This window comes from Centruroides vittatus, unplaced genomic scaffold, assembly GCF_030686945.1.
Source record: "Centruroides vittatus isolate TY-2023 unplaced genomic scaffold, ASM3068694v2 contig_2682, whole genome shotgun sequence".
Lineage (NCBI taxonomy): Eukaryota > Metazoa > Arthropoda > Arachnida > Scorpiones > Buthidae > Centruroides > Centruroides vittatus.
In genome coordinates this window covers 1,065,633-1,082,869 of record NW_027121707.1, presented here as the reverse complement: position 1 = coordinate 1,082,869, position 17,237 = coordinate 1,065,633, and the positions used below count along the sequence as shown (strand labels likewise).

The 17,237-nt window shown below is 36.5% G+C and overlaps 1 protein-coding gene across 1 annotated transcript; it reads right to left on the bottom strand.

Moving 5' to 3' along the window:
• Positions 1–779: 779 nt before the first annotated feature.
• On the bottom strand, positions 780–13,848 carry LOC136971688 (long-chain-fatty-acid--CoA ligase 4-like). The gene is made up of 17 exons (XM_067266164.1): positions 13,560–13,848; positions 9,948–10,098; positions 9,651–9,851; positions 9,395–9,572; positions 9,229–9,335; positions 9,033–9,165; positions 7,988–8,065; positions 7,834–7,903; positions 7,032–7,093; positions 3,741–3,805; positions 3,596–3,667; positions 3,316–3,455; positions 3,073–3,245; positions 2,642–2,716; positions 1,462–1,650; positions 1,125–1,400; positions 780–1,053 (listed from the first exon to the last, which is right to left on the bottom strand). Exons 2-17 carry the CDS (start codon positions 10,083–10,085, stop codon positions 869–871), a joined length of 2,142 nt encoding a protein of 713 aa, XP_067122265.1. The 5' UTR covers positions 10,086–10,098; positions 13,560–13,848; the 3' UTR covers positions 780–868.
• Between the last annotated feature and the right edge of the window lie 3,389 nt (positions 13,849–17,237).

Genomic DNA, 17,237 nt, shown 5'->3' with positions numbered 1-17,237 from the left:
GGCTTTATTTTCTCAAAAATGGAGGCCATTTCGATACACCCCTATTAATTACGTGTATTAACTTGCATTTAGATACATCATTAAGCTATTTATAATATCATTATGCCAAGTAATTTTTAATGAAGTCAATTGTAATGTTACTCAAAAGCCTTCGCCGAAACTGACATTTCTTCTATATAAAATTCGGAAACGAATTGCGAAACTTTCCCGGCAAGAGTTAAAATTGTGTGTAGAGCCATCTGTTGTAAAATTTTATTAATAATTATAAAATGATAAAATCTTGATTTTCAGGATATAAAAACCACGTGTTTATAATTACTTATCCCTCTTCCTTGTGATATTTTATGGATATTTTCCTGTAAGCTCCCTCCGGTAAATCAAAAAACGTAGTTTAAGTATGACTCCTTATACCAGAAAGGTATGGAAGGAAGATTAAAATAATAATTATTGTTGTGTCTGGTATGCCATTAATAAAGTATAATTTATTAGTAACATTTCATGGCATGTGTATTTATTATAAGTGAATCGTCTTGATGCATTTATCAAGACGATTCGATTAGTGTCAAGTGGTGTAATATTTAAGTACCAAGATGATTCAAGTAGTATAAATTGATTCAGATTGGATAAGGCAATTAAGGCGAGCGATCTGCAAAGGAGGGGTGCCTCAGGTTCTTCCTATGAGAACTGGAGGCACCACTTGAAAAAATTCGCAGGTTTCAGACTTTAGCCATTCTTATAAAATAAATTTGAGTAAATTATATAAAATAAACACATAAACATTTACTTATTTGTAAGTACTTTGATTTAATATCGAAGTATTCAAACAGGAAATTTCGAAACCGATTTAAAACGAACTTCCTATCGATGTTCAGATAGATTTGAAATTTCCGGTGTTCTTATCGTCTCCCATCATAGAATCCAACGCTTTCTTGTAATAGTTTTGAATAAATTTTCGACGAACTTTCAGCGCTCCACTGATGAATCCCGTTTCAGGTAACCATTCTTCCGAACACAATGTTAGAAATTTAGGAATTTCTCTACTCAACAGACCACCTGAAAAGAAAGCCGTCAGTCTTGTCCGATTCCAATTACAGATAGACAAAATATAAAAGAAAAAAACTCACAGCTTCTTCCGTGTGCCTGCACGATTTTTGTAGCTTCTTGAATTACTTTTTTGTCTTTGCAAAGGCTAAGAATGTCCATTCCTTCCTTGCCTAAATCCTTAACCAAAAGTTGTAACTGAACCCTATTAGGAACCATCAGAGCCACAACGTAATCTAGAAAACCATTGCCGAAGACACAGATGTTATCCACCAGAGGACACGTCTTCAGCCTGCTCTCTACTTTACCCAACGATACGTATTCTCCGAATTGCAGCTTCACCAGATCCTTTTTTCTATCTGCAAAACATAGAAGATATGTGTGCCACCGTTTCAAAAAGAATCCTTAATTTCTCCTTACCTATGATTTTGAAGCAACCGTCGGGATGGACTTCGGCGATGTCACCCGTATAGAACCATTTGATTCCATCTTCTTCTCGGAAGCTTTCGCGAGTCAATTCGTCTCTCTTAAAGTAGCCCAAACTGAGACATTCGCCACCAACCACAATCTCACCTCGAGGGTATGGTTTATCGGTGACGTAATAACCACCTGAAAAAAGGAAATACTGTGAAACCGCCGTTGATGGACACTCCCGAATAGCAAACACTTCTACTTAATGGACATTTTTATAATCGCCAGACTCTTAAAATAGGACATCTATTATATTTACCGACGGTGTCCGCTATTCAGAGGTTATACTATAGTGGCATTAATTAAAAGTAGCTCTTCTTATTGGCTATTTAAAATAAAAGTCTTTCCCGGCATTCTTTATTTGTTTTGATCCCTAATAATTGCTACATTACCTTTAAATCTTCAGGGAGATATTAAGAGGGTGGGGTCATATCTCTCGAACCAATGGTTCGATTTTCCTGAAAATTTCTAAAAAAAATTTACCCAAATATACAATCCTTCCTGCTAATTTTCAGAAATTTTCAACAAAAGACACTGGAGTTATTAAGCTTCAAAGTGGGTGAACAAAATCGCGCCTCCCTCATACACAGAAAAATTTCCAATTTTTTGCATTTCTCGATGTTTCAAGGTCCGAGTTCAAAAGTGGAAAAATCATGGGACATTTTTTGGCCGATAGCCAGACTTGGGACCTCCGAAAGTTTGCAGAATGTATCTCCTTTTGAAGCTGCTAAGTTCAGGCACAGATAGGCATACACTTGCACAATCTGTAAGATGCCACAGACTAGTCCCTAGATGTATATAGTAGCCCACTTCAAATGCTATTCCGCCATATTTACTCTTGTTAAAACTGTTCTACTTGCTGAGTATTGTACGTTAATTAATTTTATATTAAAGTGCCTTCTTTCTTCTATGAAACTGTTCTAAAATATCATTCTGAAGGAGGAACATTAAAAAGTCAAGTATAACAGCATTTCCCTCGAATAGCAGTTGTATATCTAAAGACTGTCACAGATTAGGTACAAATCGAATAATTTTCCATTAGATTTCAGATAATATCACAAATGAAATTAATCGGGCTACAAGATTACAGCCGTCAAGTTCGATAATAGTATCATAAATAGTTAAATACCTTCGTCCCAGTCCACTAGACGAACCAAACAGGAACCTAAAGGAGAACCCACTCTGCCTTTGCTGTAGTCCTCCACTGAAAAACAAAAAGAAAACCATATTTATAAATTTAATAGAATAAACACATTATAATTTATTAAAATACATCTTAAAATATTATAAAACATTTCGGGTCTTGCGAAATTTATAATTAGTACAGTAAATCTCCATACAACGCAGAAATTTGTTCCACGCTGTAGGAAACCGCGAACCGCGAGTGTTCTGTATGAATGTACGTGTGGCGTAATGGCAAAGAAATAAGGAATGTTGAGTTATCTGGGGAGTTACCTTCCACATGGACATTGAGGAAGAAAGAGAATTGATCTGTACAACGCGTCATACTGGATCCATTGTATTTTACTGGAATAAGTCAAAAGATAAATTTCTACTTACCTTTACTGAGAGTGGCCACCCCAACTGTTTCAGTCAATGCATACCCTTGACAGATTTTGACATCTAGACAAGTCTCGACGAAGTCTTGTGTATCGGGACACAGAGGTGCTCCTCCAGAACTCATCAATTCCACACGTCCTCCTATCAATTGTTTGATGTTGTTGAAAAGTAACCTGTTGTCAAAAGAAGAGAAAATCAAATTGAAGCTTCTTTAAATCTTAAAACCAAAAATTTTCTATTTACTTATTTAAAATAGGAGTCTGGAAGCCCAATTTTTTCCAGAATAGTTTATAGTTCACGCAGAAATCGAATACGGATGCGGCCAAAGGACCTTTCGCATTAATCACTTCGTTGATATTCTTGCGAATTCTATCCAACATTAACTGAAATTAACAGTTTAAATATCAAGAAATTAGGCAAATTAAACGATACAATAGAATAGAATATTTTACTTCATGTTTAAGCATTAAATATTTCAATTTTTAATAACGCGATGAAATAAATAATAGGGGAGGAAGCTCACCGGAACTGCGGTTAAAAGTGTCGGTCTAATGAGACTAATGTCTCCTTTACATCCCGCTTTCAGACCAGGAGACTGAAATGAAAAACTGCATTAAAAGGTATGCGTTTTAGCACCCGTCGACAGGAAAATAAAATAAAATACTAACTTTGTCGGTGAGTGTAAGAGACGAAGAATACCCAATGGGAATTTTGTTAACCAAACAAAAGTTCTCTATAAAAAAAAAAATCGATCGTTTGAACAATTGAAAAAAACACTTTAAACTTCTGTTACACCCGCGCAAAGTCTTTACTGGCGACATTCTTTGTTATAGCTCGTTTCTAATTAACATATGAAATTTACATCGATATATTCGAGCAGTGTTGCCAATCTTCTGTGGTGAAAACCCCCAAACACACATGAAATTCCTCCTAAAACGTGAAACAAGTTTCCCATCATTTTGTTCCAGGTACAATGTATATTTAAAAAATATATTGGTTTTTTGACAGTCCAGAGAAACAAGTTTTCACTTTATGATGCAGGAAGATGGGGCACAGTTGAACAAAAGAGTCACATGACGAAACGACACGCGCCGGATCTCGTAGTGTGTCGTGTGACGTTTAGTAGTAATTAGTCGCTGGATCTCCACTAACAAATATAGGCAGTGGTGATATTCGAAATATTTAACAAAGGGTTCGCTAGCAGAAAATTTTTCCCTGACAATTACCGACAAACGAAATGGAAGTTTTGGCTAGAAATAAATACAATACCTTTTGTTGCGATATATCTAATAATCAGTGGCGTATTTGGAACGTAAGGGGCGAAGACCAGGTAACAATAGTATATTAGTGCTGTCGACCTTTTTTTCTTTCTTTTAGGCACAGAAATTTTTTACCCCGAATGGCACTGCTGATAGTAGACAGATGTCATCGTCTCTCGAAATACAATATCCTTTTTATTTCGCTGTGCATAGCCCGACACGTGTTCCACAGCCATCTTGTATTATCTCGCGCGTGTGGGATTGTGGGATCTCTCTTATGACTGGATCTAGTTTCGAGACCTCTCTTGAATCGATCGCGATTAAACCTCGTTTCGGTCGAGAGATATCGCACCAAGACATAGTCCCCGACCTTGCTCACAATCTAGATTGAAATGCTCGGTGCGAACGGGGTATAAGGCTCTAGTTTAGTAGTATTACAGAGTATAATACGTATATTTTAATATATTTAAAAAAAAAAAAAAAAAACAAAACCACTGAGAAATGTTCCGTGTGTTTAACAAGGTTCGGAAAACTGAAAATTTTAAAAACGGGTTGGGCCGAACCTGTGCGAACCCGCTGAATATCACCACTGAATATAGGTATATACTTTACATTTTCTCCTAAATTTTCCTCCAACCTGTTAATTTCCTCCTAAATTTAGGGTGGCAACACTGTTTCAAAACCCTAAGTTGGCAACACTATTTAAACATTTATTTGAAAAAAACCAACGAAATAGAATAATTTTGTTTCCTTTTTTTCCCGCAGAACGTCGCTTCAAGCCTGACGAATTTGTTTTTGGGAATAAATTCAATAAATTCGTAAGTTACAACGAACCCCGAAATTGTTATAAATTCCAATTAACGTTAGATTTTCTAGCATTAAGTTTAATATGACAATAAAAGGATCAAAACTTCCAAATACTTAATTTTGCATTCATTCTAAACCAAGAAATATTCCAAAAAAAAAAAAAAAACAAAACAACTCGAATTTTGTCCATTTTATGCGAAAAAATTAACTTGTATAAACTTCTATCTTGAGGAAACCGTGTTTTGTATTTTCGTTTCTTTTCTTTTCTTTCGAAGACACAATGTAGTGACGTAAACTTAAACACTGGGCGAATTTTTCATCCTTTTTATTCGGTTGGAACGCTTTTTTATTACATAACGCGTTTCGGGCCGATGCCCCTCTTCAGCCAACTAAACATTAAAAAGTGAGAGATGACTATATACAAATATTTAAAATAAATATCGTGACAGTATACATAATTAGTTTTTTAGAGGTTGTTACCTTCTAAATCCTGGTAAGACCAGGATTTAGAACTGATTCATAAATGGGAAAATAAAATTACTAATAACCAAACAAAAATAAAAGATAAAAAAACCGAATCGAAACCAAAATATACCAGCTTCCCATACATTAGTAACCTTTATGAAGAAATCGACATAGATATGAGGAAAAATAATATAAAACTTGCCCCAAAATACGTAAACCTGTTATCTAGACTTAAAGCGAAACAAAGAAAAAAGAAACAGACGATAAAAAAAGAAGATATGAAAAACATAGTTTACAAGATACCATGCACTTGCAAAAATACCAACTTCTATATAGGAGAAACAAAACGAAAACTCAAAATAAGAGTGAAAGAACATATAGCCGATTTAAAGTACAACAGACTAAACTCAGTATTCCATGACCATTGTGTGTTAAATAACTGTAAAATCGATGATACTAAAACAAGCATTTTACATAGAGAAAAGAAGACATACAACAGAAAATTCAAAGAAAGTGTAGAAATCATTAAAAATAAAAATAAGACCTGCATAAATACTAATCTAAGCATAAAAATCAATGAAAACTGGATTAAATTACTATAAAATATACTATAAAATAAAAAACTGTTTTACGATCTGTTACGTCATTTGCATAGCGACAAATATTAAAAATACTAAAAGCGGGAAAAAATAGCAATGGCCACGTGCTATGTTCTAAAAAAATCACCGCTAAACCCCCCGAATAATTTTATCGGAAAAGAAACCTATTAAAAAAAAAAAAAAAAAAAAAAAAAAAAAAAAAAAAAAAAAAGGAACATTCCCCTGCTAATGCTCGACCAGACATATGCAAATTAAAAATAGATCGTGCTCCGCAGTTGAGGTGGAGGAGTACGAGCTCAGTGTTAGACAACACACCGGAAGACGAATTTCAGGTATGGTTTCACGAATATGATTTGTGAAAGAATAACCCCGTATACTTCTGCAAACTGATACTAAACCTTCCTTTTTTATGGAATTTTTATCAAGATTCGTACCCTTGGACTATTACATCCGTCTAAACTACCGAATGAGGTACGGACCAGCAGGAACGGTATTCAAGCCCTTACCAGGATTTAGAAGGTAACAACCTCTAAAAAACTAATTATGTATACTGTCACGATATTTATTTTAAATATTTGTATATAGTCATCTCTCACTTTTTAATGTTTAGTTGGCTGAAGAGGGGCATCGGCCCGAAACGCGTTATGTAATAAAAAAGCGTTCCAACCGAATAAAAAGGATGAAAAATTCGCCCAGTGTTTAAGTTTACGTCACTACATTGTGTCTTCGAAAGAAAAGAAAAGAATTGTATAAACTTGTTTATTTAATGTTTTTATTTCTTTATATATATTATATTAGGAGAGAGTAGTATTTCTAGGAACCGGCTTACCCGCTAACTGCTCGTAGATGTGAGCCATAGGTAAATATGCCAAGAAGATGTCTTCTTCCTTACTGAAATAAAATGGCAAAAAATATTCAGTAAAAGTACATTCGATATTTGAAAATTATATATTTTAAGCCACAGTTAAACCTATTCTGCTTAGGCGAAAGAAACATTCGAAGTTGCTGGAGTGGGATTATCTGTAATCCCAGTTATGTATTTGATTAAAACGAGGGAAGTAAGTATAAATAAGGGTCATTTCAGAAAGTAAAAACTTAATTTAAGACATTCGATACGTGTGTACATTACAATGCAGGCTTAAAACATCTTGCACAAGCTGCTTTTGTCTTACAGTCGCCGGTTCTTGCAGAGAAATTTCTGCAAAAACAAAACTCCTGCTTAAAAAAGATACCAGGGGTCGCCCTGGTAAGACCTGACACGAAAACAGCGCCACAACAAAGTCAAAGAAATATGTTTAAAACGTATTGCAATTGTAAGTAAACACCTGAAAGTCACAATAAAAATAACCCAAATAAAGTTACGAGGACCCCCACTAAGCATTCTAGAAATAATTATAATAATCCAGCATTATAAATATATCGAAAATGCAGTTCAAGTGTTAGACATATATGAAGACAAATTATTACGTAACAAATAGTAATATGTTTATCATTGATAGCGACAATCGTATCGAGGTTACTGAGTTTGTGTTAGATAAAAATGACGATAAGTATACATCTTATAGTGTAATTTTCCACACTACTACTACTACTACTAATTTATCGTACGAGATCATTAAAATTATACGTACAAAAGAGACTTGGCCGAATTAGAATATGCCTTTAAGCTGCGCATGAAGCACATGTGAGGTATCAACACTCCTGAAATTAGAATTCGTCTTAAATGGTAATTTTCAAATTCTAAACAATCAAAATCAGATATACAAAATATAAAAAAGGACAAACCTTTGGGTGCATCCGTCGATCCACTAGTATACATTATAATAGCGATATCTTCGGGGGAAGGAGACACCAGTTGGCAATCTTCAAATAGACGAAAGTGTAAGACAATGGACGCGAACAGAACCGTGCGGTGTTTGAACAATATCTCAATTAGTTCGAGCGTTCTGTTAAGCCAGGTTCACACATAATAGCCTGTTCAGATACATCTGAACAGGCTATTACGTGTGAACCTGTAAACCGGTATACCTGAACATGTGAATGAGAAAACTGACAGTTCTGCCATTCGTATATAGGGTATACAGGGCAGATTCACCTGTACAGGTATACCCGGCTTTATGGTTATATAGGGTCATAAAAATTACAGTTATTTTCAGTTAGACTTACACTTTTGAATTAGAAACAATAGAAAATTGTCACTTATTATGTATTGTTTTTGAAGACAAGAAATCTATACAGTTGTGAAACGCATTACAAAACGAATTGTTTTCACTGTTATGCAGCATACCACGAGACATAAATATCGATATCATTAATTCAAAATATGATGTTTAACGATTAGGCTCGGATAGGGTCTTCGCTCAAGCTCAAGCAAGTGCTGAACTGCCCAGTTGCATTACCCAAGAAACGAGCCGGAATATGCAGGGGCAGATCCAGGAAAGTACGCACTCCTTAAAATCCTAAAGTTCTAAGTAGAAAAGAGTTTTCCATCGTAGAACTACAATACAAAGGATATGGATATTGACACGAAGGACACCTAAATGAAATTCCTGGATCCGCCCTTATATGGTTTATATAATATGTAAAAAGTGTACGTAAGCATTCTCGGCAATTTTTTACCTCTCAAATTGCCCATTACAGGCCAATTTTTTAAAAATAATGAAAACTTTTGTAACATACGCTGATGAGTTTATAAGGGCATTAAAGTGTGTACTTTTCATTTTTGTCTTTGAAATAAAACACCCGAATTACAAGGCTTATTCCATGATATGCCACAACAGATATTAAAAATCATTGTACAGTACTTCGCGTAGTTCTACACGTTACTTACCGCAGTCACGTCCCATAGATTCTACTTGTGAGTAACTGAAGAGTTTTACATCTGGGATATCGTCCGAAACTCGAACCCCAAAGTCCTCAAAGTAAACAATGCATTTAACAGAGGGAAGTTTGGGCAAGATTTTCTAAAATAAACAGAACATTAGCGCTTTACTATCGATGAGAACACATTCCAAGCCTCGACTTACCTTAACGGTGGGAAGAAGTTCGGCGTAAGTGATCAAGTAAGGAGATTCGACTTGATTAATTCCGTAGATTAGTCCTTCTTCTCCCAGATTGGTATAACAGGTGGCCACTGGAATCAAAATATTGAAGCGAATTTCGGGGGCACTCAACCATTCGCGTGATACTTACCCACGATTCCAGTTCGGAAGCAGGCGTGAGAAATTAGCAACCATTCCAGCCTGGTTTCTGCCAAGACCACCACTCTGTCGCCGGGATTCAGACCGATTTTCCTCAAACCCAAGGCCAGATCGTTCACTCTGCGATCGGCCTCCCTCAGAGTCAGCCACTTGTAATCGCCCAGAATCATCTAGAAAACCACAAAAAACGTAGTTTTGTTCGGGATACTTCCTCTCACTTATCTCACTGACTCTGTTCTAAATCTCACCTTTTTAAAAATTTTCCCGTCTTCTCGTTTGGTCCTCTCCACGTCCAATATCTCTCGAGTTCCCAACATCTTCTTATCCCCGTGATTCTCGACACTCTTTCGAAACAGTTCGTCCAGAGTACAGAGTTCTGTATGCAAGCTTTCGGACGTATCGAGCCCCCTGTAAGCGCTTCTCGGGTTTCCTTCGTCCACAATGGCCGCCTGACAATATAAATAAGTGATTTATACTTCGGAGAAACGTGTTTTCGGTGTTTGTCTTTTACTTATTTTGATTATCTAACAAAGAAAACGACTCACCCATTTTTGTTGTCGTTTCCATACCCACTTTCGCCAAGGCTTTTGTACAACAAGATACAGAGGAAGAGTTAGTAAATCCAAGAAGAAAACCAAGACTTTCGCCACCAACAGAAATAAAAATATCGCGACTTGGTTCATTTGCACTTCGAAACTAAAAATGGCAGAAATTAGAAAAAAAAAGGTTTGATCTTCTGAAGGTTTACTTCAGAAGATCAAATGTAATCCTCCTCCACAGATCGCCCACATCTACGATGTGGGCGATCTGTGGAGGAGGATTACATTTGATCCTATACAAAGTCCTGGAGGATTCCTCCGGGACTTTCTATAGGGAAACTCGCTCCTGTTTGCGCGTTACAAACGTGAAGAATCCCCCAAGATTTTTACATTTTTGTACCCGGAACACCTTGAAACGTTAATAAATGCGGAACAGTTGAGATTTCTTCTGTATGTATGTGTGGGGGCGCGATTTTGTTCACCTACTCTGCCGAAACTTTCTGAAATTTTGCAGGGAGGTTCGAATATTAGGGAATTTATGCTATTAAATTTCGGTGGTTAAAGGTTGAAGGTGTGAGGAGATAAAAGAGTGGTCATGTATCGTATATCGAGTTGGGTCGGACTTAATGAAGACTTTATTCGTTATTAGCATACTCCTGTTGTTTCGTTTATCTCGCTCGGATAGAGGAGTATTGTTGTTATACTTTTCTGCACATTCTCCGTCTCATGCTGTAGTTTCTTGACTTGTATTTTGCCAAAATTTATGGACCAAAATTTTGAAATATTACAGGAATTCTTCTATGTGTATAAGGGCACTCGTACTATTACTTTTTGGTGATTATAAGGGAGAGATAGAGGAGTTAGAGGTATTACTCGAATGGGGTAATTTTGCTTTTTATAATAATTAACATTACAGAAAACATTATTTAAAAATAAAATCTCGTGGTAGATGGCATTAAATTTTCTAAAACTTTAAAAATTCGTAAAAAATTAAAATAATTCGAATTTCAAAATTCCTAGCCGTAGGTTAGTAGAAGAATTGGTTAATATTACCTATGGTTCCAAAATGGCGGCTCGTCTCTGATTCCAGTTAATAGAAGAAAGGAAACAGTGGGGACGCACGTTCTAACCTAATCTAACCTATTCTAATAATTTTGTTGGTAATAATTATGGTAATTTATTAGAATAGGTTAGGTTTAGAACGTGCGTCTCCACTGTTTCCTTTCTTCTATTTGCTGGAATCAGAGACGAGCGCCATTTTGGAACCATAGGTAACATTAACCGAAGAATTAAATACGATTCTAATGCAGAAAACTTCTTGGTTCTATCTTCTTCCGGTTTCGAGAATTTTTCGAAAAAAGCATTTCTCCATAGGAAAAGCATTAAATTTTTCACGCCATCTTTAAAAGATGGCGTGCATAAACCAGAGATTACACTCAACCTTCACCTCCAATTCGAGTGCTTATTACTGGACTATCGCTACGAGTCGACAGAACTAATTCGTCGATAAAAGTCGGACAATTCCTAAACAATTTCTTTATCTTTCGCCGGAGTAATCTTACGATTCTACGATTTTATTTGTTTTGAAGTATTCGCTAATTCTTTTATAGCATCCGAGCAACGGTATAAAATCCTCCTTATCATTTTTAACTTTGATCTCACATTGATAAGTTTCCCTTGTAAACGACTAACAGGTCTGCAATTCGAAAATTGCAGAGCTGTAGATTCGTTTGTCTGTCCGTCAGTTCTTCCATAATCTCGAGAACAGTTAGATGAAAATCGAGACCACGTCCCCCATTAACTTCCGGTCCGAACCGGAATTCACGTGGGTTTTTTAATTTAAACAATGATTAAGAATTGCAGCCCGGAATTGTCACGACGTCACGGTAAGTAACTGTTCGCTTTACCTTAAATTAGCGATAACAATTAACAACGTATACACGCGCTTAACTTAGCGAAAGTAACAAAAATTCTAATTGGATCGTTACCGTGGAAAAAGAAAAGGCTCGTAACCTGTAGATCACGTCGGGATTGCAGCTCCTCCGGAAGGACTACACAAAAGCTGAAAGAGGGTGGGGGAATTTAATGTATTGTTTAACTTATGTTCGTCACAGTACAAGTAGATTTTTAAAAGAAGCGTGATCAAATAAATGAGTAAGCTCCGTTTCAAAGGTCTCTTTCTTACCATTTTTATCTCGGTGACAAGGAGAAGTGACGTGTGGAAAATAAAAATCTCTATCTAGTTACGTTGTTTATGGAGGTTTAATGTATACATGTTACCAAATAATCTGCGGTTATATTTTCTAACTTAAAATGGAGAACGTAATGCGCTTATGTTTCCACATAATACGAGAACAATGATCGAATAGATTGCATTTACCTACGCAGTCGTAAGTCTTCAGATTGGTTCGGGAATATAAGGGGCCAGTATCTCGGAACAATGGTCCGATTTTCCTGAAAATTTCTAGAAATATTTTCCCCTAATACGCAAACCTCTGTGCAAATTTTCAGAAATTTTCGACTAAAGGCACAGGAGTTATAAAGCTTCAAAGTGATCTCTCTCACACACGCTAACATCTATACATACAGAAACCTCCCAAATTGTTGTTCATTTCAAGGTCTCCCGAGTCCAAAAATGTAAAAATCTTGGTGGATTCATTTTTTTAAATACTTTCCCTCTGTTATATAACAGCCAGGAAAGTAAAATTGAGCCTTGGAGAGGTTCAATTTGTACGTAGTTAATGAGGAACGATTTAAAATTCTGTGGATATTCGTTTTATTCGCAACAGTCAGGCATTGGACACTAAACAAATAGCATTATCTACCGCCTTATCAAACACCAACGATAAACTCGAAAACGTACAAAAATACAAGCCCGAATCTAATCGTTCGAGTAACACCGAGTGTTATAACAATATTTTAAATTATAATTTAGATTAAGGAGTCGAATATCGTTAACACGCTTATAAGTATCAAGTTAACACAAAACATTTAAGCCTTTGGAATGACAAAAAAGGCGATTTATATCCTAGGAACGATAGAAAGGTCAAAGGGGAGAAGGACGAAGATCGAAAGACCGACTCAAGTTCCGGATTTTTCTCCAACTCTTTCGTAACTGGACTCGTGACGCGACATTCGGGCGACGTCGCCGCCATATTCGATCCGAATTCTTCCAATCTTAAATATTTTAAATCGTGGCTCACCCTCGCCATTTCCCGACTATAAAACAATTCAGTAAAGACCGATCCAACTAAATTACGCATACGTAAAGTGCACGGCCGTACGTCACACGTAATTTTCCTTTCTGGTGTCGATCCGATGCTTTTGGACGTTAAAACGCGAGAAAAGACCTTCCCCGAAACGTGAAAACGATAATCGTGGACTTTGGACCCTCCCGAATAATTGACACTTTACAATCTCGGGAGGGAGTATTTCCGGAACCCTCGACTAATGAATTTTTCGTGGTCACTTCCTCTCCCCTTCCAAGTCGACCACCGACCGGAAGCGCGACACTGATCTGGCACGCGGATGTGATGCCTTTTTTTTACGGAATGACACCGGATCTAGTGTGAATCGGGCTTGAATAACTAAAAAAACTAAATAAAAAAAAATACTTACCGACGTTTGCCTGGTGTTACGGACTACTTGGAAGCGACGAGTACGATTATCGACGCTCGACCTCGATCTTCGGACCCCGCCGAGATAAAGTTCGTCTTTTCTTAAATCTGTTTCTTCCTGTCGTCGGCGCTCCTCCTCCTCCTTCAAGAAAAGAGGAGGAGCTTCTTCGTTCCCTCTTCCGTTCTGGAGGATACGTTCACTTCCTGTTTACTCTCCAAATGGTAACTAATGTCCGAATGGGTTAAGAGGAGGAATCGCCTCTCGATCCTACTTTGTGTCTGCAGAAGTTAATAACCTAATCGAACGTAAATTGTCATTTTTGTTTCTATCCGAGTCCGCCAGACGGCGTTAGAATCTACGCCGGGATTTCTAAATTCCTAAGATTGGCATCGATAGAACTTCTGAGGCACCTCTCCCGATCTTCATGCATTAACATTGGTACGTGTGTACCAATGGCGTGCCGTCATTGGAAGCGATGGAAGCGCCGATTCCACCTTCCAATGACCTTCCCTTGTATTTTATAAAATATAAATTTTCATATTTTAACGTACTTTGCATTAATTAAAATTAATATTTTATTATAACTGCATTATGTATCTTTTACAAATTTCTATACTACATGTGAATAAAACGATAAGATTGTTATTGTATATTCGAATAATTCGGTGGCGGAAGGAATGTCGAAACCGGGTCAGTTTCTAATCAGCCAGATTATATAGGCATTAGCACATGCGGTTTACAGAGCACCAACCTCACCCGGTTTAGCCGGTAGAAGCAACACACGCGTAAAGAGTCCGACTTTAACAGCCCACAACCGCTCCGGGATATTAGCCGCCTGCTAGATATTCGGCCACCCTCGCCCGATTATGTGAATCACGAGCAGACTAGATCAACGGCGGACAACCCCGGCCCGCGGGCCAGCTACGGCTGGCGAAAAGTTTCTATCCGGCCCGCGAGATGTTTAATAGATTATTAAATTGGAAAAATAACTAATTAATAGTTATTTTTCCAATTCTTTGTAATTTTCGAAAACGATAAGAGAAATAAATGTAGTGATTAACTTTTTATTTATTTATTTCATATTTGAAGACTAAAAAAATTACGAGTCACAAGAAAGCGTCAATTAACTACTACGGCCCGCGGAAAAAACGTAAAATTTATTCTGGCCCGTGTTATAAAAAAGGTTGCCCACCCTAGACTAGATTTATAACTTAGCCCAACCGATATGAATTTACAGGCATGTTTTTATGATAGTTCTGTATAGTTGACAGGAGTTTTAAAAAATCCATTAAAATATTTGATATATTTATTCGCGTTTATTCCGCTCTCCCATCTTATATTACTTACGGATTTCGATGTTAAACCGGTGATATTACGATTTAGTACGTCCCATCTGTAAGGGGATGCAGAAAAAACGTGTACAAATCTAATACAGTGATAAAAAATTAACTGTTACTTTGGTTGCATCATTTACAACCAAATTTAATGAATGAGACTTACAATGGCACAAAAAAAGCTCTAGAATTTATTTTCCTTAAATTTACGATTTATGTATCGGTTATCGGTTGTCATAAAAATTTCTTTCCACTTCTTTCCCAAGACTACAGATATTCGAGTACAAAGTAACCGGTTTCGACTTATTTCTACTTAAGAAGTAGTTAAATAATTAAGCGATTAGGGAATTAGAAACATAAATAAAACCCCGACGAAAGAGCCGAAATTTTACTTAAACGGAAGCTTAACCGAACCAATCTCTTGCCGAGTACGGCGGGGTCTGATCTCTTCGTAATATTAGATGTAAGAAAGAGAAATTTCTCCAGTTCGAACGAGAGTGACCGAAAAGTTGTAAATTTTGGAAATTTCCGCGAACACTCGATCCTAAAACGAATTAGTTAGAAAACGAACGACGGACAATCTGTTAAGTTTAACATATTTAGATTTTTACAGCTATGGTGAGAAACGTTTAAAATCTACAACAACCCCGTCGCGTCCTTCGATATATACTAGTGACGCGACAAAAGAGGCATTTGACATCGACCGGTATCGGCACCCTCGGGATTTGGCACGCACACACCTACCTGGACCGTGTCTGATTCCATTCATTAGCCTCACGTAGGGAGCTATTTCACTAAGTGGATTGTTTTAAGATTTAAAAAGTAAAGAATATTTTGTTACTTTTATGTACGTTTCTTCACAAAGTTATATTTAATTATAAGTTTCATTAAAAGTATATTCATACAATTGAAGAATTTTTTGTACTAGGTAGGTATATTCGTCACACATTTTGTTTTACCAAGTAAGTTTTTCTGATAATTTTAATTTTAGCCCTTATATCGTGGCTAGTGATTAAAAAATTTATTTTAAAAAAGTTTTGGCTCGAGACCGTATAGTGAAAAAGAAAACATTATTAAAAGAGAAAGACCAATGCCTAAATTAAATATAAATACGTCGACAAAAAATTTCGACATTTTGACGATAAAATTTATGACGAATGACGATTCTTTCGTAAAATTGAAGCAATTTGGAAATCAAAGCGGAATAGAATTTAACATTGGTAGACAATATAAAATAAATATTGAAAATTATAACAGATAATTACGATTAATAGATATATCTAAATTAATAGACGTTATATGTTTTTTCTCAAAGCGAGAATTGGCATTTAGGGGCCGTAGGGAATTTATTGAATCTAATAACGGAGGTAATTATATTGAACTTTCTTATTTATTAAGTACTTCGGATAATCTATTAAAAATACATTTAAAGAAGTATACGGTTTTTACTGGCTTATCGAACAAACGAATACGAACGTGCCCTGACGCGCAATTAATTGATTGCCCCTGAAAGTCGGCTTCTTACAGAAACACAGCTTCCCTATCATCGAATGCCACGGCACGCCACTGGTGTGTACCCAACTTAACGCCTTATCCGCGCGGATAATTCGGCCGTCAACTAAATATACCTAATCACTATCGGATGTTGCTCTTATCCGCGCCTCATTCAATTGTAATCGATCCCAATCGAGAGATAATTTGGGAGAGGGCATCGGACGATCTCCGATCACATCTAGAAAATAAACACTTTATTTTGTTTAACGTTTTATCTAAAATTCGGATAAGAAACGTTCAGACTTACGATACGACCTTTTTTACTAGTGGATTGCCCCTGTATATCATACTTTCCCCTTAACAATAGAGTCGCGCCGGTCATATTAACTGCATTCAGGAGAAATATTTGAATTAAAATACCGTCACTTCCGGTTGATGTGGGATGTTTGTGTATAGTTAATAGGGGCCTCCTTCTCCTGTCGTTTCTATATCTGGTCTCAGATTGGATGTATCTAAGTCCATTCTCGAGATTAAGGAAAGACAGACGGACGGCGATAATGGGAATTTCTGGGCTACAATTTTTTAAAGTTGTATCCCAACAATATTTTTTGGAGAAGAGAATTTCGCAAAATTCCGCTAATTTCTGAGTAAAGAATTAATTTTACCGCAGCTAAACCCAGAAAAAATTTAAATACTAAGTTTGAAAGTTTAGAATAGCCGATCACTCAGATGATACGGGAGTTTAAAGTTCAAAGGTTACAGCGAATCAGAGACCGAGGTACAATAATGTTTGTTAAAGTGCTATCATTTGATGCTTATTGTTCTTGTCCAGACGGGTAAGTGTTTTATT